Raw genomic sequence first — 21,217 nt, 5'->3', positions numbered from 1 at the left:
AATGTTCACAGTACTAAACTCTAAAGGTAAAGCAACAAATGCAGCTCAAAGTTCTTACAGTATTTTCTTAGGAGCAGTTTAGAGCAATAGAAGCAAGGCTTTGGCTATGTATTGCATTATTATTGTCTTGGAGCTGTTGCTTCATTTTTACTTTCTGCGTGTTAACCTATGCAAGACCAGTGAGGATCTCTTCTTCCTATTAAAAGGAACATAATTTCTTGCCATTTTATAGTTGTTTCTAATAGTCTTGCCTGGCCCTGCTGACAGCACTTTATAACGAAGTCCCTTTGGAGATTAGGGGCTCTGACTGGTTCATTCTGTTACCTGAGTGTGTACTAGTGTAAAATGAAGGATTTAGCTTTGAAAATGAAGGAGAGAGAAAACCTGCCCACCATCTCTCTCTTATCTTTTATAATACAAACAGAACTCATTTCTTTGTTGTTAATTTTATATTGATGGCTGCTTCCCATTTCCATTTTATTTCTACAGTCTAATTTTGCATGCTCAGTATTGCTTCTGGGATGGGCTAAAGTTACAGTATAGTGTGAGGGGATACAATCACTGCCATAAACTTTGCAAGCTGCAGTATCTAATAGGGTAGTTGTTTCTCAGGCAGGGATATTTTGCTTGCCCATGCTACTGGAGCAACCCTGTTACATCCAACTCGGCTCCACCTTATGTCTCCTTCTTTAGCAGAAATAGCCCAAAATGTTACCAGGACTTAGGAACAAGGTCTTGAGCCTTGCCAATCTGGTCAGTTTTCACTCCATCTGCAGCAGGTGCTGTCAGACTCCTGGGGAGAGGAGGACTTTCTGAAATCAGAGAGGCCACCTGAAACCAGGGAGGAGCTGCTTGTCTCACTGGTGACATCTGTTGCTGAGCTAGAAGTTCCTCAACTTTCAGAGCTTTGGGCATCCAGATATTGAGTTTGTTAAGTTAAAACTTCACCAGAGGCAGCTTCCAAAGCTGTTAAAGAGACTTAGTACTAAATTGATTCCTGGGTTGCAGTAGATGGTAAGGTGGAAAAAAATGGATTTTCTAACATAAATTCATAATTATCAGACAGTGGGGGAATGGAAACCTGGGTTTTCTCAGGTTTTCCTGTTACTTCCATTCTTCTCTTCCCTTCCCATAAAAGAAATCGGTTTTCCCTGATTTGGAAGAAAAAGCCCATTAAGTAGAAAATCTGATTTTTCCACTGTTGCAGACTTCAAGGCAGTATCTTGGTCAATCAGGAAGTTAGTCCTCAGTTTTAGAGGTACTTACTTTAGTTATAATTTACTGTGAGCTTTTTGGCATCAACATTCAAAACACATCACCCATGATAACTTGTATGTAGCTTCCTTCCTCCCCTTTTGCTACTACTCAGGGTTTCCACAGTAGTTTTCATAGTACCAAAGTCTATGATAAGAGCTCCAATATGTTTTCTAAGAAATACCCCCAAAAATTACATAAATCTTATGTGCTGGTGGGAATAACTCAGATTTTCTTTTCTGAATTTTGCTATCTAGCAACATTTTTGCATTGGCATTTTACATGGCAAGAAGAGAAATAATAACTTTTTTTTTCCTTAGATTGAAGCCTGCAATAAAGAAGCAGAAAAGATAGAGTCACTGATAAATTCAGACAGTCCAACATTAGCATCACACGTACCGCTGTCAGCTCTAATTGCATCTCAAGTACAAGTTTCATTTAGCATTTCTTCTCCTTCTGTTAAAGTGGTGCCTGTTCTGCACTCCCTGTTCATAAGCCTTTTATTCACGTTGTCAGGATTAATATATTATATATAACTGCTTAGAAAATATGCATGAGTATTGTGGCGGTTTATATTGTGAAGGACATTCAGAATTGTTGATCATTGAACCAGAAAACAAAAATTGTAGAAGATTTGATATTTATCAATGAAGAACTAAAAGTATTTGGAATAATGTGAAAAGATGATCCCTTTATTCATTACTGGTCAGATGACTGTTTCAGCACAATTAGATTGTTTTCCATTGATCTTGGAGACATAAAAATACTCTGGAAGGTTCTGACGTTATGGATTTATGATTTTTGCGAGAAGTGATCTTACAGGGGTTTTTTCAGCAATGAACAAAATAGTGTTTTGAGTTTATTGAAGAATGTTAATTTTATATTATTCAGATGCATATCAGTGACAACGAAAAGCATGCACCTATTTTAAACATCATTTTTGGAAGAAACAAATTGCTGCTACTTAATGACCTTACCAAAAATTTAAGAGTTTATTCTCATGTAAATATGCTTTCATATTTTATTATGAAGAAACCTAACTAGACCTGGGCCTATTTCAGTAGACGTCTTTACTTGGACTAGTGAAGATTTGCAGGTCATTGGGCTCAATGCTTGTAAAATGACAATCAAGCTCTATACTAGTACCTTACTTCAATGAAGAAATATGGTTTTTTTATAGTTTTGTACATTTCAGAATCTCATATTGGATGCAAAATTATAAAGAATCTCAGTATCTATATTTAAGTGCCATTTAAAATATTGCAGTATTTGCATGTTATCTAATGAAATTTATACTTTAAATGTTTATACAAACAGTATGTTTTATTACTTATTGTATTTTATGCACCTGACCTTAGTCTACATGAAGTATTTTATATCAGTATTATGATAGCCAACTTTTGAAGTATATACAGAAAAACTTATTTTTGCCAAAATGCTGAACTTTTAAAGAAAGCACTGAAAACTTTTTGAACGTGTATGTTGTTGTAGCATGTTTGTAGCAATTATTTTCTGCTAAATCTTTTAAATGCAAAAGTATTAAAACTTTTTATTTTAATAAAACACTTTGTCATATGTCCTTGTATACGAATGAGTGAAGAGCACTTTTATATTTTAAGTGCAGTTGTACTCTATATATAGTTTCTGAGTACTTTTGGTAGAGTACAAATGCAGATTATCTTTGGAAGTATTCTTGCCAAATAACTCCAGGAAGACTTATGCACATAGTCATCAAAGTCTGGATACAAAAAACTAGTTGAATATGTTGATAATCCATCTGGTTCTGAAATTTCTTCTGTGGATTCTTTAGAAACTTGGACACAAGGATAATGAATGTATTTGAAGAGCTTTTTGAACTGAAATGGCTCAGATGATCTCCCCAGAAGCTGCAAGCAATTCAGATGGTTTATTGAATTCCTTATTTTTTCCAAATCATTAGCAAATATCTCTTCAACATGTAGCCTGTTAGCTTGCTTAGCATTTAGCTGAAGTAATCCGATGCCTACTAAAATTAAAGGAATTATAAATGTCTTAAGAAAATATATATACACATATATATATTTATATATATATATGTGCCACACTGGAAAATTTAGTTAAGAGCTTAAAAACATACCTTTTGTGGAACAGAATATATAATGATATTTATTTTTTTTACAACTGTGAAGATTTTGTTCAATGAAAGATAATACCAAAAAAGTTGCCTCAATTTGTATGATGAATCTGGAAAAAGCAGAACTTAAGCCCAGAGATTTTTGAATTCACATTCAAAGTGAATTCAAAGTGAGCATCCAGTACTTGCTAGAAAAGACTGAAGATTTTGAGTGGTTATGCTAAATATGTGCAGAACCAATGAGATTTCGTATAATCCTAAATTCTTGAGTATAAGTCCAGCATCCAAAGTGTACAGGGCTTAGGTTCTTTTTGCTGGATGAAAAAAAGTACTTAAGTGTTTTCTTGGTTTTGTCAAGACCTCGGACTACCTCAAAGGAATGAAGAAACTATTTACTTACAGTTTTGAATTCAAACAAACTAGGAGAAAAGATGGAAGAAACCAAGCCCAGTTTTACTTGCAAGTTATGAAATTTGAACGTAATGGGGACAAATTTGATACAGGTTTCAGATGAGTTTTCCATATAAGTGCTAATGATGTTCTGTCACTATCTGTGTGGAAATCTGTGTTCGCTTAGGAAGGAATGGAGACAGCACAAGGGCACTTCAAAGCAGCACAAGCCTGTTTGTTGCTATTATAACAGGACTCAACTGAAACATTTACAAAACATTATAAACAGAGTTATGTCAACAATTGGCTCTGGAGAGATGCTTCAGTTCTGCTTCAGTTTGTTTAGTTTGGCTCTTCTCAACAGGAAGGCAGCAAAGCGGAGATGCCAGCAGTGCTTGTTTGTACACCCCTAGGAGTGGATCAACCACAGGGGCAAATATCAGAGCAAATAAGGGATTTCTGGCTTACGCTTCCTGCTGAGTTTTGAGTCCAGCAGGAGCTGGGATCTCTGAATTTCAGAGAAGGTAATAGTTCTGTGAGAGGCCGCTGTGAGAGGGCATGAAATCGCCACTTAGAACTGCAGTGTCACTTCATAGCCCTGCTCTTCTTTCATGCTCTAGTTTTATGCTACTTTAACCAGTGTCATAACTTGGAGATTTGCATAGATGTATCTTGATTGAAAGGTAAAGTGTTATTTATACATCCTTACTGAATTTTATGACGTTTTTCCAGGTCTTTCAACACCACCACTATTTCTAGGAAGCCCTGGGAGCGTTTACATAAGCAAATATAAATACGTGAGTGCTTTGTTAGATTGTGGCCTAGATGTTTCATATTTGAAGTCTGGACTGTAAGATGACCCTCTAGGCAAATGAATCCCAAAGCGAAAAATGTAGCATTGGGGAAAAAAGATTTATCTGCCACGGTTGTGCTAGACTTGACTGCAACTTCCTGCATATTCTTTGAACTGGTGCTTTTATACAATGAGACCGGTAGCTCCAGCTGTTCCATGTGGAGTACAAACGAAGGTAACAAACTGCAGGTAACAACTTTATCTCCTCACAGTGGCTGCACCTACCACTTCTAAGGCATTCTGCCTTCCATGTAAATGGTTGTGCACAGCTTGTTTTGTGCTCTTTCTCCCACTCCTCTCTGGGCTACAAGCTTTTGCAGAGCCCATTGCATACGCCGAAGAGACTCTGAGCTTAAAAACAAACAAAAAGTATCTTTGAGAAAATGTTTCCAAGCCCTAGCACATTGGTTTTTCTCAAGTTATCACACTACAGTAAAAAGGATACACTTTTAGCATTAAGTGGTACATTAACTTTTGCTAATTAATACCATGAAGCTGAAGGTTTCAGTTGTTATATTTGAAGCTGATCAATTCTATACAAATTCAGTGCTATCAATATTTGCATTATTTGAGGCTGATTGTGTATGACCAGTATGGTATTTAAAGCAAAGGTGATTACTTTGAAAATTGAGGAAACATCAATTGTCCAAAACCTTTCTTAATTTTAATAGCAGTACATACACTGCTAAATGGAAAAAAGTATGCACATTTCATCTCAATGTAAGAAAGAAATTTTTTACAGTGAGAACAATCAATCACTGGACCAACCTCCCCAGGGATGTGGTGGAGTCCCCACAAATGGAGGTTTTCAAGATGCAACTGGACACGGTGCTAGATAAAGCACCGAAAGGTTGACCAGATGATCTTTTGAGGTCCCTTCCAACCTGGGCTGTTCTATGGTTCTATGATTAAAGAAATACTTTCAGTTGCAATATATGGAAATTTTTGGCTTATTAAATCATTTTCAGATCTTATCTTACGAACGCTGTTCATTTATCATTGTTTTCAAAATGACATATAAAATAACTACTATTTCCCACTTTAGACAGCCTTTTTCACAATATATACATTAAAACCTTTAGAATATATTTAAATACACTGATACAAGTTTTATTTACATTATGAACGATAAAATAGACTTCTGCAAGCATAACATAGCAACAGCTTTTATGATAAGTAAGTTCTTTATCTTCTACTTGGACTTTCCAGTGCTATTAGGGGGGAGGAAAAAAATCAGACCTTTACATTAGTCCATTATTCTCAAACTACTGGCTACTGTTATTTAGAAATAGATCCATGTATTTTAAGTACATCTAGTTTTAGCACATCACTGCTACAAAATCCTGTGCACTGACACCCTCCCTTCTGCATTCTTCAATGTGAACAAAGTTATGGTCAAAAACATATTCATTCTAGACATTTGAAGGAGACTTACGCAAAGGGCAATAGTAAAATGTTTAAAAAGTAAAGCTTTTGTCAAAGGGTGGGTTTTTTCTTGCGGTTCATAGGACATGAAGGAGAATAAAAAATAAAGGATAGCCTTTCCTGAGGATGTAAGAACTCATGAAATAATGCAGTAACCTTATCATCAGTTATATAAAGAAAGGTTGTTAACCTTAAATTTTTCATTAGATGATCAGAACCGTGCTCTTCAACATATATATGCAGCTGACACCAAGTTGGGTGGGAGTGTTGATCTGCTCGAGGGTAGGAAGGCTCTGCAGAGGGACCTGGACAGGCTGGATCGATGGGCTGAGGCCAACTGTATGAGGTTCAACAAGGCCAAGTGCCGGGTCCTGCACTTCGGCCACAACAACCCCAGGCAACGCTACAGGCGTGGGGAAGAGTGGCTGGAAAGCTGCCCAGAGGAAAAGGACCTGGGGGTGCTGATTGACAGCCGGCTGAACATGAGCCGGCAGTGTGCCCAGGTGGCCAATGGCATCCTGGCCTGGATCAGAAAAAGTGTGGCCAGCAGGAGCAGGGAGGTGATCGTGCCCCTGTACTCGGCACTGGTGAGGCCACACCTCGAATCCTGTGTTCAGTTTTGGGCCCCTCACTACAAGAAGGACATGGAGGTGCTGGAGCGTGTCCAGAGGAGGGCAACGAAGCTGGTGAAGGGCCTGGAGCACAAGTCTTGTGAGGAGCGGCTGAGGGAACTGGGACTGTTTAGTCTGGAGAAGAGGAGGCTGAGGGGAGACCTTACTGCGCTCTACAACTACCTGAAAAGAGGTTGTAGTGAGGTGGGTGTTGGTCTCTTCTGCCAAGTAACAAGCAATAGGACAAGAGGAAATGGCCTCACGTTGCACCAGGGGAGGTTTAGATTGGATATTGGGAAAAATTTCTTCACTGAAAGTGTTATCGAGCATTGGAACAGGCTGCCCAGGGAAGTGGTTGAGTCACCATCCCTGGAGGTATTTAAAAGATGAGGCGCTTAGGGACATGGTTTAGTGGGCATGGTGGTGGTGGGTTGACGGTTGTACTCGATGATCTTAGAGGTCTTTTCCAACCTAAATGATTCTATGATTCTATTCTATGATTCTATTATATATAGGTATACATAACATATCTATGAAACTATAAATGACTTTCCAAGTTGTTTTATTAACAGATTAACCTGTTAATCAGATCTCAGTCCATTCTTAAAACAGAATAAATCTATTCTTCCCCCAAATTATTCCCTGATTTGCTTTCCTCAAAGCTGGTTTCTGCTTCGTTTGGCCAGGTCCGGTAAGGAGAGTAATATGAGCCAAAGGGTGTTGGCGGTTCTGTAACTCTGACAGTACTTAATAATCCTATAGATTCTTGCTGTAAAGAGCCACCCTTGTGTTTTGGCAAATGCTTTCTGTTGTATTTGGCAAGGTTTCTCAGTTTACTTCTTGGTGCTTGGATCTCGGCATCAGCAGCAATATATGCAAAGGTTTTCAATCTGTTTTTTCAGTTCTGATTCTCCTTCTAAGCTAGCATTCTTCTAAAGCACTTCTGAATAATCCTAGAGGGTTAAATGATTTAATTAGCAGGTTAGGATATACAGCAGAACAGGAGTTTTTTTGCAAAGCCTTCTCACCAGTGTTAGTGTGGCAGGTTTCAAATTAAAGTCTGCTCTTCAAATTGGTGATCTACAATTCTGCACTGTTTGCTGACAGTGGAATGAGTGGATGGCTTATTTCTACTGGTTGGTGTATAAATTTACCTTTTAATCAATTTTTGAACTGCAGCAGCAGGAGTAACATCAGTAAATATATATAAAGATATATTCACATGCACATATATACATACATACACCTATATACACACAGATATATACATGAATATGTGTATAAATATACTTATCTCACAGTGCCCTATTATCAGGCTCTCTATCAGCCTCTTCAGGAAGAGCACATTTGGCCATTTTAGAGAATTGAGCAATTTATTTTAGCAAAGAATCCAAATTCTGGGAGTTAATACTTTTAAGTTTGAATTTCAAGTACAAGTGGCAATCAAAGATGCAGGATCAAACTGGTTTGTTACATAATTTATACACAGTGTTGCCTAGCTGTAAGTGTGCAAAAAGGTTAAAAAGATGTCTCTGGATTGTTGCGTTCTAAAACGCACCCATCAGCAGCAGTTCTTTTCCTCTGAGTTAGCAACACTCTGGTCCTTCCTGGTCAGGGCAATAAGAGCAGCTTCGAGTACCAGTGCAAGTGCCGACGTTAGTCAGGAGCAGCTATCAACCACCAACCACCAGCAGAAGTTCAGTTCCTCTGGGATAAGAAAGTAAGTTTAAATATTTGCAGCCATTAATTCCTTGCAGAAACTGAGCTGTTGCCAGTGAGGCTGTGGTTGTATTGTCATTAGCAACGGCTGTGTGCACTACCAGCTCATCTGAGTGCTAACTTCAACCAGATCAGAAGTAAGCACGTGACTACGTGCTCCCAACTTGGCCAGAACACAAGATCCAGTGAGCAGCCTTTCTGGTTTTTATGCTGGAAAACAAACGCTGTTATAAACACATTCTCTGTGCATGTGTTGTTAAATCTGTCAGGTTGTGCATTTTGCTTTTTTAACAGATTGGAAGTGGCAAGGTAAACTCTGGATCGGCAGCTCATGGCTGTAGCGCTGCTCAGAACTGTAATGCTGGACTTGCTGCGCCCCTGAACCACCGCTTTAAGAGCTCACTCAAGACCCAGACGAGTCAAAGAAGATGATGTGAGAAATGCAAATACACACTGCAAAACTAGAAAAAAAATAAAGCTATGGTATTTTTAACTTAGTTTAGCTAAGTCAGGTTAGAATAGTCGTGAAGACAAAGTAACTTAGGTTTTAACTTTCCCAAGCAATATGGAGAGGATGTGTGTCTTTGATCGCTGAATGCTTCTAAGTACGGTCTAAGACAGCATGGATCTTTAATTCCAGTGCTATGCTACACAGGTTTTATCAATAGCAGCACCCTCTGCAGTTCTCAGCGTGGAAATTGTCAGTGTCTGGTCAAGTAAATATAATGTTAGATAGAATAACGTATTAAAAAAATCATAGATGTGGCCTTCTCTGTGCAATGGAAAACCAGTAAGTTTAGATTCCCTGTTATCATAAATATAATTTGATTGAAACTTGATTTTCCTAAAGGCACAGGATACCACCACAAAATCGTAAGTTGGCATTTACAAAGCTTTTATAACTGAATTTTCTAAGGTTGTGGGTTTTTTTCACTCCCCAAAAGAAAAATGTTATTTGGAATTGCTGATTATTTCTTCAGCTTATGGTTAACATAAGGCACTGTGTAAAAGTAAATTATATGCCACGTCCCTTAATCGTTCCTCCTTGTTGCTGTGTGCTTTGTTGCAGCAAAGACTATGGGCACAGCTGGAAAAGTTTAGAGAGTTGCTCATAGGGTTAGTTACAGTCATTTTAAGAATATGAAAATAGATGGATCTCTCTTTTTCCATATTCATGGAATCTTTCCACAATTTCTATCATCACGTAGCTCCCCACCATCATTTCCAGCTTATTTTTTGTTTTTTTTTTCATGAGTTGCAGTAGCTGTGACTTGAACATTTACTTGCCAGTACAAACAAACCTTTCTTTCACAGCACTTAAGAAATTACAAAAAACTTGGTCTATGTGATTTTTACAGCAATTTAGAAAAACCTGTTCTCTAAAATCAGAAATAAGTTTTTAATGTCCTCTTCAGCAGAGTGCACTCCTCTGATGACAATACAACTGTGTGTGCTTCATTACTTTGTCTTACATGAATTAACTAACCTGATGTTACAGTATAAATAATGGATATCCCCTGTGTATCTGGCATGTATGAGCACTACCTTTTTAATTGGGTGCACGTTAAGCGTGTATAGAAATGTTTTATTACCACAACAGCTCTTTTCCTGTGTCCCATTAAATTAATTTGAAAATTGCAGAATATTTAGCTAAAAGTAAAATACCTATCATCTTACCTCCAAACTGCAATGTAAGCTTGTGTGTGAGCATTGCTAGTGTATCTGTCGTTGCGTGGCACGGCATATTCCGCTGTTGAATCCCACACTGCAAGTCACGAATTAAGTTCTCCAAGTCTTTTCTATTTTTTTAGGTTTTTTTTTTCCTCCAAATGAAACAACTGCCGTGGTTTCGCAACTTTCTGTTTGAATTCTGATGCCAGATGTAGACTTCCCCTGCTTACGATACACTGTAAAAAAAAAGGAATTCAGTTAGCTATCCAAACACTCTTCCAGTGTTTATCTCAATCCAGCTAGCAATTCGTAATGTATTATTTAAAACATGTTATCACAGTAACAAATACCTACTTCTTCTGTGTAGTACAAGGTTTGCTCTCATTATTTTACAACTAACGACCACCATGGTATTAACAGGGTATGTAGAGTTGTATATAGACTCTGTCTAAATATCCCAATCACAATCTCACCCATGTTTAGCTTTTCAGTCAAAGCCAATGAAATTATGATCTCTAATCATAGCACAAAATGTATTAATTATGAAATATTGCCTTTCTAGCTTTAGAAGGTTGCAGCAGGAGAAACTGTACGGGCAGAAAGAGTCAGAGGAATGAAACCATATAACAGAATGCTTATTAAAAGGCTAACAGAAAAGAGAGGTGGAAACTATTTCCATCCATATGCGATGTAATGGGGACGTGCCACCACCAGCAAGCCCAAGCATGGACTTCTCAGCCCTGCTCTGGGAGAAGGAAGAGCGAGGCAGCGCCGGTGACAGCAACAGAAGTTTGTAGCTGTAGTAACAGGGCAGGCAAGCTGTGGCATGCGATGGGGAGCTGTTACAAGTCTCACAGGTTGGTTAGTTGTGATGCCGAAATAGCTAACGCAGTCTTGATTGTAACAATACTGAATTATGTTACTCCATGATGCGTCATCTGATATATTTTAAATACGTGTTGTAGGGTAAGAAAGATTGCACTCTAGGAACGCCTGTTTGGTCAGAGGAGAGCTGCTCTCACTGACCTAAGGAACAGCACACGGGGTGTCTCCTCAACAGTGGTACACATAACCAGGATGCATTTCATTATTCTTAGAACGATTTTTTAGCCAGGTTTAAGTGTACTCAAAAATATGCAAGGGCCTGATTACAATCTGGTAATATGCATCCATCATGTTCATGGGGAGAAGTTTCTCTTGGCAAGTGTTTAAAAAACTTCAGAGGCAAACAACATGGGTGTGGGCAAGGGCCAGAGACTCAGAAATTCTCTTTGAACTTTTCATATCATTGTTATTGCATCAAGGATATATGTAGTACAGAAGTACTGCTTGAAGCACAAAATGTTACCTTTACTGTGACCCTTCCTGCTCTGACGGTGTAACTCATGATCCATTATACCTCATATTCATTTTCTGTTACACAGTTAGAAGCAGCACACTCACACTTGCACTCAACAAGTAAATAAAATAAAATAAAATAAAAAATACCCACATTAATAAGCACTGGAACAAACTCTGGAAATGAATTAATTATTCAGTACTTGTTCTCAATGCCATAATAAATTTCCAAAACTGGACTGTTCACCTGAGTTTTCTTTGTACAGCACTGTTGGTACGTCAAACATGAACTGATGGAGATGAAGATAAAAGCATTGGCAGCATGCATGTAGCAACTCTGTCATCCTGTGATACTCTGATTTTTAACAGCAGAGTAGATGTTTCATACCAGACCATAGCAGGAACATTTATTCTTATAAATGCACATGCAGCTGCTGATGATTGATAAAGTTTTACTGCATACTGCAATAGACTTTTAATTACATTATTATTGATAGATGCCAGTTTTCCAAGGACACATTCATAATCTGGCAAGGGATGGGAAGGGCAGCCAAAAAAGTTTCTCCAAGTACATAAAGAGCAAAAGGAAGACAAGGGAAAACGTGGCCCCTCTGCTAAATGCAGCAGGGGGGCTGGTGACACAGGACACAGACAAGGCTGAGGTACTCAAGGCCGCCTTCGTCTCAGGCTTTACTGGTAAGACCGGGCTTCAGAAATCCCCGGTGCCTGAGACCAGAGGGGAGGTCTGTAGCAGGGAAGACGGACTCTTCCTTGGTGGAGGAGGATCCGGTCTGGGCGCATTTAAACACAGTGGGCATACATAAGACTGTGGGCCTTGGAGGGGTTGCAGGCACGAGCACGGAAGGAGACGGCAGATGTCAGTGTGATGAAGGGGCTGGAGCATCCACATATGAGGAACGCCTGAGAGAGCGTGGGGCTGTTCAGCCTGGAGAAGAGAAGGCTTGGGGTGGGGGCATGACATCAATGTCTATGGATGCCTGAAGGGAGGGAATGGAGAAGCAGGGGCCGGGCTCGTCTCAGCAGAGCCTGCTGATAGGACAAGAGGCCATGGGCACGAATGAGAAACCTCAAATTCCATCTGAACACAAGAAAAGACTTCTTTTACTGTGAGACTGATCAAACGCTGGCACAGGTTGCCCAGAGAGGCTGAATATATCTTCCATCCTTGAAGATATTCAACACATGATTGGACACAGTTCTGGGCTCTAGGTGGCTCTCCTTTGAGCAGGGGGTTGGATTAGATGATCTTAAGAAGTCTCTTCCCACCTCAGCCATTCCGTGATTCTGTAATAAAGCTTTGAGTAACTAAAAAGTAGCACTATACATGCTAACCATTTTGCTGGTCTCCTCACTTATTTTGCGTTTTAAAAATGTGCCTATTATTTCCAGTGTTTGAAGCTCTAATCCATGCCATATTTTCTCTTTGCAAGTTAATTCCAGATCAACAATTCCAGTGCAGCAACACGTATCACGTAACAAGTATCAAATATCTTTGAAATGTTTTACTTTGTGCATCCAACCCACAGCACTGTGCTGTGGCAGATATTTGACACCTAACTCAGCAAGAAGGTTGAATTTGTCCAGTCCCTACCTGTCAGAATAAAGGTGGCTAAACATCCAGCAGCCCTCTTGACTTGAACAAAAGCTCTGTGTATTGGGGAATTCAAGCCACAATTTAGTAACAATAGTTCTGTGCTGAAAAGAGTCAAGTGAATTGAAAATACATATCACATATTTCTCAAAGGTACATATTTTTCCTCATATATTATGGCCTTTCCTGCATTGTGAAATGAAAGGTCTTGCCCCACATTCACAGGTTAGTGAAAGACCCACAGCCATCGCCCAGATGTCTCTACTTTGAACGTTTAACACCCAGATCACTTGTCTAGGGTTTAGGATGTTCAGACTATTTGTGTTAAAGCTTTGGATTTATTTTTTAAAGTTCGTTTTTATTTATGGCTTCAAAATGCTAATCTTTTAATACAGAAATCCTCTACTCTCCAACACATGTATCAATTTCACAGGTTCAAAATCACTGCTGTTATATCTTCAGTAACTCAAAAGATTTTTCGCAGATTGTATTACTTTGATGATTTTTTTACAAGGCAGATCTAGTATGTGCTAAGGGTCTTTTTAGAAATGCTTCTGTGGACTGTAACAGGAACTGAAAGTGGTTCATATGTTGTATGAGGTGTTTGGCTCAGATTTGTAATTGCTGAAGGCAGTATACCAAAGTTTCTGAGAAGGAATGTAACTTTCCTTGAATTAAATACAGAAATAGCTAGGTACAGTGTGGGAAACATTTATTTTGATAGCCTGAGGGGGACATCATGCTCTTGTGGTTTTAAAACAAAACTTCAACCCTAAGATTAAAAAAATAAGCACTGTGGCCAGGGTTGTGTTCCCCACAGAAATCCCGTAGGTGGCATCACAGCATAAGTTTAATTACATTTCAGCTGCTTTTAATTTAGAAGGAATGCAACTGGTTTGGGATTTTTTTTCTATTTTTTTAAAAGCTAGTGCTTTTCTACAGCTTTCAGCTCTATCTTCTGTGCCACTTCATTCTCAAAATCAAATCTGCACAGGCCTGATAAGTCTCTCTCACTTTATATAAATTTACTTTCTTCTGCAGATGCCCATTGGGAAGTACTCAGGACTGCCCCAAGAATGTAATTCTCCAGTACGTAAACTGGCATGTCGCTTTTGAATGGTTTTTGAGAAGCATACCTGACATCCAGGACATGTATGGATGTATGAAATTGTTGGCATGGAAATGAGCCAAATCCATAACATAATTTTTGTCACTAGCAGTCTACAAAGTTCATTTAACTGAGTATTTCAAGAGGCTAATCAGACACAGACATAAATATACACACACACACACACCCACTCTCTCTCTCTCAAGGTTTCAACCCTTGTGAACAAAGAAGTAAATATTTTTAAGATTCTTGGAAAACCCTGGTTGTTCAAGGAACTCGTGTGCACAGATATGAAAATATCACAAACTACAGTAAATTCAGCATTATTGCCTTAATTCAGAAGAGGAAAAGCCAGCAAATGAGGAAACCAAGTTATAGCTGGAGATGCCACCACAGAAGACCAGAAAGGACAAGAGAAGCTAAACCTTCCACAGCGTGTTTGGCAATGCCGCGACCTGCTGGACCATTTGTCTATCATTCAGAAAGGACATTATGTATTACTAGTGCATTAACATCTGAATAATAACCAGTAGATGTCAGCACCATTTTTTCTCCGATATCGGGGGCCTCCACAAGACTGGGAAGATTGTCGAGGAGCCACAGTGCACGTGATCCAGCCCCAGTTCACGATGCGAACATCCCACCCCTGCTGATGACCAGGAGGGCACAGTGCCCCTCGCTCCAGTTACAACAACATTGAATTGTTTGATGTGCAACTACCTGGGCATAACGTATATAATCTGCTGTTGAAAAGTAAAAGGATGTAAGTTGAGGCAGGGACGTCCTTGGGCTGAGCCTCGACTACATGCCTGACCCGACCCTCTGCTTCTCCCTTGCAGCCCTCTGTCTCATTTCGGGGGCTCCCTGCACTGGTTGCACTGTGCGTGGATCATCCTCTGTTCTACTGGCTTTGAAACCCCCCAGCTACATGCACATTGAGTCTCGGATTAAAACAGCACCCAGTATGGCTCCCACTCGTTCTTCAGGCACGTTCTCCAGAGAAGGTCCCTCCTCTCACGGACCTCTGACCCAGGTTCTGGAGGCCTCAGACTGCACACCCCCAGTGCTATAGACTGCAGCTCAGACCCCTCATGGACATGGGATAGGTGAGCAGAAGCTGACTTGTCATACAAGCACAAATAGTATATTTCTATTTAGCAGTATAGAGGGAAGGGAAGAAAAAAAAAAAAAGAAGGAAAAAAAAAATCACCCTACCCTTGCAGGGTTTAACATAGTATTTCCATCATAGCTCATCCCTCCTATCTCAGCTGGGTCTGCTTATAGGGTCCATGAATTCCTCTGTCTAAAACTGCCCATGTAAATCTTTGCCCTTTTAATTCCTTTAAAAATCCACTTCCCTCCACCTGCAGAAAGGGCTGGCCCCACCAGCCTCTTCTAATAGTCACATCACTGTAATCAAAAGTTTTATGGCTGCAGATTTCCCAGAGACAAATCTGTGTTTCTCAGCATGATGCAAATACTCCATCTACAGCATGAAAATCCTGCCAGCAAAAACAAGTAGATCTAACAATGTTCAGTAACAAAGCAGAACAAAGCAAAAGTTATGCAAATAACAGAGATCTTGCGAACAGTTACCACTTCTCTTCCACCTACTCCAAAACCAGACAGAAAGTGGATAGAAAGTGTGAAATCCACACCCATACTTTCAGGTATCTTTATGAGCAGCTGACCCCATTGCCCCAGAGGTACATGTGGCTTAGGGCAACAGAAACAGTAGGAAGCACACAGAAGCATCTGCTCTGAGAAAATGTCATCTTTTTTTTTTTTTTAAATACATCTTTTTGCTAAGTTCTCTTCCCCCAGGAGCCTTGAACTATTAAGAGGTGTTTATTGCTGTTGTTGTTGTTCCAGGTCATCCCCTCCTCCCCCAAACTAAAGCATTCAGAATTGTACGTGCAATTTTTTGAATAATTTATATTAGAATATTTTAGATTTTTAAATAAGTATTTCACATTTTATTTATTAGAAGAATAATATTTTGGGATAATTTTTATTAGAAAGCCTCTGGTCCAAGCTAATATGCCCAATAAAGAACAGAAATGGTATCAGAAGAATCTGGTGGCAAAGGTCTTGCTTACAAGAAGGACCTCTGCTCTGCTCGAGGAGCTGTGGTCCCCCGGCAGCCCAGGCCCGTTCGGTGCAGCGGCACCGGCCAGCTCGGCCTTGTGCCTGAGAGGGGCCCTGGAGAGGCTCCCCCGTGACACTGCCGCTCCCGCAGCCCCCCAGCTTCCAGGGCCCCAGCTCCTCTTTGCGCTCCTCACTTCTGCAGGCACCTGCTCGAACCTGCCTCCGGTCAAGGCCACGTTCAGCAAAACGCCGGCCCATCCCAGAAAGAGAAAGCGAGCGCGAGGCGCAGCCCCCTGCCCTCACCGGCAGACATTTTGGAAATTCGCCTGCAATAGCCACCCCTCACGCAGTTTTTAATGGGGAGCTCCCACTCCCCTTCAAAACACCCCTCCAGCTGAGGTGAAATGCACCGGCAGGTCCTGACCCCGGCCAGCACCCTGCCCTCCTTTGCTGGACTTTCAGCCTGTCACCAGGCTAGATCTTTTTGCAGGAATCGGCGGGTAATCGTTCCCACGGAGACTGCCCAGCACAGTGCTACCCTGGCTACCGGCTCGTTTCTCTCATTACTTTCTGGCACTTGGGCTCAGACATCCTCTGCAGATTCCCAGCGGCGCCTACCAGCACCCAAAACGCAGCGAGTGAGGCCTCCGGAGGCCTGGCGGCAGATGGCACCGCCGCTCAGCCCGGTGGCAACCCTTCAGAGACAGTGGACCGAGCAGCTCGGTGGGCGGGAGAGGCCCTCGCCTGCCCCCGCCAGTGCTGCTGCCGGAACCCTCACCCACCGAAATGTGGGAAGCCGGGTCCCGAGCCTGGGCGGCCACCCCCTTTCTGCCAGGTGCGGCCGCCTCACACACCTCCCCTCAGCTAAAGTGCTCGTGTTCACCTGAAAGCCGGCTTTCTGCCCAAACCGCACTCGTTGCTTCTGAATCCCAGGCCCTGACCCAAGCGCTGGTTTTGTATGATCCCACGCTGAAGGCACGGGTGGTCACATTTCAACCTCTGTTTGTGCCGAGGTTACCATCGGCCTTGAGCAGCAGCAGCCAAGTGGGTGAATCTATGCTGGCTATGTTTATCAATCACGATGTTGTTAAGTCCCAGCCCTCAAGTTCTTCAAATATGATACTGGCTCTTCTCTACACCAATGCTGCCCGACAACTTTTCTTCCATTAACAAGTTTGGTTAATAGACTTGCACTTTTCACATCATTAATAACATCAGTTCCAACAGCTACCTTAAAATGAGCTCTTATTCCAGAATAAGCAAGCCCAGACAGAGTAGATTCAGCTGCACTGCTCACGCTCTGCCTTCCATCTCTGCCAACACACAGCGCTACATGTAGGATTGTTGTTGACCAGCCCACCTTACACCTTTAGCTCCCTTGAGGATCATGTGCAGCCACTGTAGCATTAATCAGAACGTGATCACATGCATGGTCACACATACAGCAGACTATCTGTAAATGCCCTTACAACCCTAATTCTCTGCCCAGATCAGGAGAGGAGACTGTTCTGAGAGCTCTGAAAAGCTTGTAATTCAGTCCTCGGTCTCTAGCGTACTGTGTGATGCCAGTCCTGTTGCAGATGGATGAAGTTGCATCTATTTGCTATGCAAGATGACTTAATAAATGAAGTTAAGGGCACTTGTCCTTCACGACCTAGAAATGATTTCACAATGGACGTTCCAGAACTAGGTCCTTATGTGCCAAAATAGTATCTCACAGAGGCTCCAATAGCATCCTTTCTGCATCACCTTTCCTAAATGCTGCTGGCATACCACGTGCATGACAGTACAGCTAACAAGCCCAGTCCACAAGAGACAGTCTTCCACATCTCTCAGTGGAGACTGGAAACTGCCAGGGGAACTTCTCACCCCTTTCACTGTTTTCCTGCAAAGAACAACTAAAAATCTACAGTGCTTCTCTGTAATCTCTCTTTTGCTATTCATTTATTAATACTACTTGACTGTGCTTGAGTTGGTGTCTTGGCATTTTTCCATCCACCCATAACTGTGCGTTGTTCTTCAGTCATTCATACAACAGCTGCTCTAACTCCATGAGATGTAGGCCAGTTGAGAACCACTGAGCAGCAAAGACTACAGCAATCACACCAGGAAGACCGCCATACCCCAAATCTCACTGTACCCTTTCATTCACTATACATCTATGCACTACGCCATGCTGAGTACAGCTGAGTTACCTAAAGCCACAGGTGTCTTGTCTTCCTTAGCAAATCTGTGTCTCGTACCCATGCAGCAAATGGATAGCAATGCTGCTTTACAGACTTCTCACTTCGTTCAAAATTTGGTATCTTTTTCACTTCCAAATGGATTGTAAGCCAAAATGACACTGACTCTGCTAATACAATTAATCAGATCTTTCTCCAGAAATGTCCGTGCCTGATGGCTTTCATACATACGCACTGTCATCTGTTCCATACTTAGCTTACTTGGTGCAGCTTGATGCATAAAATACCTACCGGTCTCAGTGTTTAAGATACTCACCCACATTATATGCTAGGATGGCAAGAACTGCTATTACTCCCATTTAACAGATAAGCAGCCAAAATAAAATAAGAATAATACTTGCAAAGATACTTGAGGCCTCTATTTTCCCCTGATTTTATTGTAAGTTGCTCTTCAACATACTACTAGGTAAAACACTGTGTTAACAAATAGTTTATGTGGAATTAGAAGACGGGCACCCAGCCCATGTTCGTGTTCCGGATACCTGCAGACCCACACTCTTCTCAAACACTGTCCTGGTTTCAGGACAAACACGCAGGGCAGTATGTAAGCACACACTGCATATGCCCCCTCTAACTGAGTATGTTAAACTCGGACAAATTCAAAGCAAAAAGAACTATGTCATACACGTTTTGCGATCTGGTACCTAAGTAAAAAGAGAAATGGTCATAACTGCGGCTTGCCTGTCAAGTCAGAACCGATGAAATGAGAAAGGAGATACATAGGCACTGAAGCAATGTGTTAGGTCAGACTTTAAATGCATCACCACGAAAGTTCAGCTTCATTCATGAATACCTTCAATTCGTCCTTTTCTCACACATTTTGCACAGGAACGAGTGAAAATTCTTCTGAGCTTTAAAACAAGCTATGCACATTTTTGAAAGGTTTTTTTCGTCTTTTTTTCCCCTTGCTATTAGACTGCAGTGTTTTTCTCTGTGTATCTGTACTTTGCTACTTAGCATCAAGTATCTTTCCTAGAAAAATGTGCCCATTTAAGTTTGACAAATGTATGTCTGAAAATGGCACAGCCAGCTGCAGTAGAATTATAGTTTTATAGAGATATTTGTTGGGAATTGCACACCCAGAATTATATTTAACAGCTACTTAAGTAAGCCCCTAAGCTTTCCTGAACAACTTAAAACAATGAAGAGAAAAAAAAGTTTGATGCGATGGTGAACTGTAGTATTCTACACAATACAGTACTGAAAACCAATCACAAAGGTGTTTTGGTTTTCGTCGCCTTCCAAAACGTCAGTTTACCGAACAATATTAACTTAACTCCCAGCACATGAATGTATACAGAAGAAACATGACCAAGTCACGTTATAGTAATAATCCTTCCTCCTACATATTCAAATAATAAGTTATCACACTATTTCACAAGCACAATTTTTCTGCTCAAAAACTCAGGACACCACAACAAAATATTTCTCGAACACAGAGATTTCTCCAGCCCAATACATTTCAGAAGGAGAATACATGCAGGTGGTTTTTTTTATTCCCATAAGGAACTTGCTACAATCATATATGCAAGCCGTCAGTATTTGAGATAATAAAAAGATATTACTGTAATGCACTAAGGTCTACCTATAGCATCTGGATCTAAATTCTAAGTCTTACTTTCCTTTTGTGTCTTTTAACAGCTATTTTGCACCAAAAGAAACTTTTACATCAAGTTCCCTAAATCTATTTTAAAAGGGGGGGAAAGGGGGAGGGAGAGGATAGGTAATCATTTGCACACACACCTAAGAGAAAGTTAGAAAGCTGGTTTATTTGAAACTGTGAGATCAAAGTCCAACAAATAAAATGCTTAACATCACCACTGGACACTATGTAGGAAAATTCTGGTAAGACTGGACTGCTCCCTTGGTGCCCCAAGCATGGATGAACCCTGAAATGCTTCCCAGCTCCCCACTCCAAACCATGCTGTTATCTGAAGAACAATCTTTAACCATTCATGGCAAGCCTTCCCCCAATGCACGCTGCCAAATTCCTCCCTGCTGGAGTTTCACGATACCAGAACTACCCAGAACTACTACAGGGCTCACAGTATCAAGGTTTTAAGCGTGAAAATGAGTGCCTAGATTTCAGAACTTCTACAGTGCATCCCTCATCCTCACTCAGAGCCCTTCAAACTGGTTCATGAACTGTGCTATGCCCAAATATCATTTTTTTATTTTCAGCGAGCTATAAGAACACACTGCTTCTTACTCACTGTCACCCTTTGGAGTGGGGTGTGCGGACAATCCCATAAATGGTGCTTATATTTCAACACTGCTATTAAATGACTAGGTTTTCCCAAATAGCATATTCTCTCTGTTTAAGTTAACTGTATTTTACATATACATTAAAATTCTCTGAAGTTATCAATACGAAAATATCAAGATTGTATCCAAAATAGAATTTCAAACAGCTTATAGAACCTCAGGTGGCTAGTCACCAAATTCTGCTAAAAATGTCATGCCCTTTCAGAAACAGCACAAAAACCAATTCTGTATCTGCTTTGAAAACTATTGCACAGGGCAAAGTATGCTTACTACTTAAAAAAATAGAAATAAGCTTGGGCATATCACCCTTTCCTTGTAACACTGGCACAAGTGGACTGACAGAAGAGCCTGCTCTTTTTTTTTCTTCTGGGAAAGAAGGGTGGGGAGAGGGGGATGAAGAGGAGGAAGAAAGAATTTTATTTTTTTATTTTATAACTGGCTACTAATGAATATCAGAGGCACTGTGTGACAAGCCAGATGAAACCAAGCACATCCAGAAAGAAAGGACAGTACTAAACAAGGCCTCA

At 40.6% G+C, this 21,217-nt stretch overlaps 1 protein-coding gene across 1 annotated transcript in view; it reads left to right on the top strand.

The window, feature by feature from the left end:
- The window catches only part of RECK (reversion inducing cysteine rich protein with kazal motifs), a 69,537-nt gene extending 66,709 nt beyond the window's left edge, over nt 1-2,828 (top strand). Inside the window, exon 21 of the mRNA XM_075142881.1 lies at nt 1,575-2,828. Coding sequence (XP_074998982.1) covers nt 1,575-1,790 — 216 coding nt within the window. The 3' untranslated portion in view covers nt 1,791-2,828. The remainder of the gene's footprint in view (nt 1-1,574) is intronic.
- The last annotated feature ends 18,389 nt before the right edge of the window (nt 2,829-21,217 follow it).

Source organism: Calonectris borealis, chromosome 2, assembly GCF_964195595.1.
Source record: "Calonectris borealis chromosome 2, bCalBor7.hap1.2, whole genome shotgun sequence".
In the NCBI taxonomy this organism is placed as follows: domain Eukaryota; kingdom Metazoa; phylum Chordata; class Aves; order Procellariiformes; family Procellariidae; genus Calonectris; species Calonectris borealis.
Note: the sequence above shows the minus strand (reverse complement) of the source record. Positions and strands in the feature narration are given on the sequence as shown.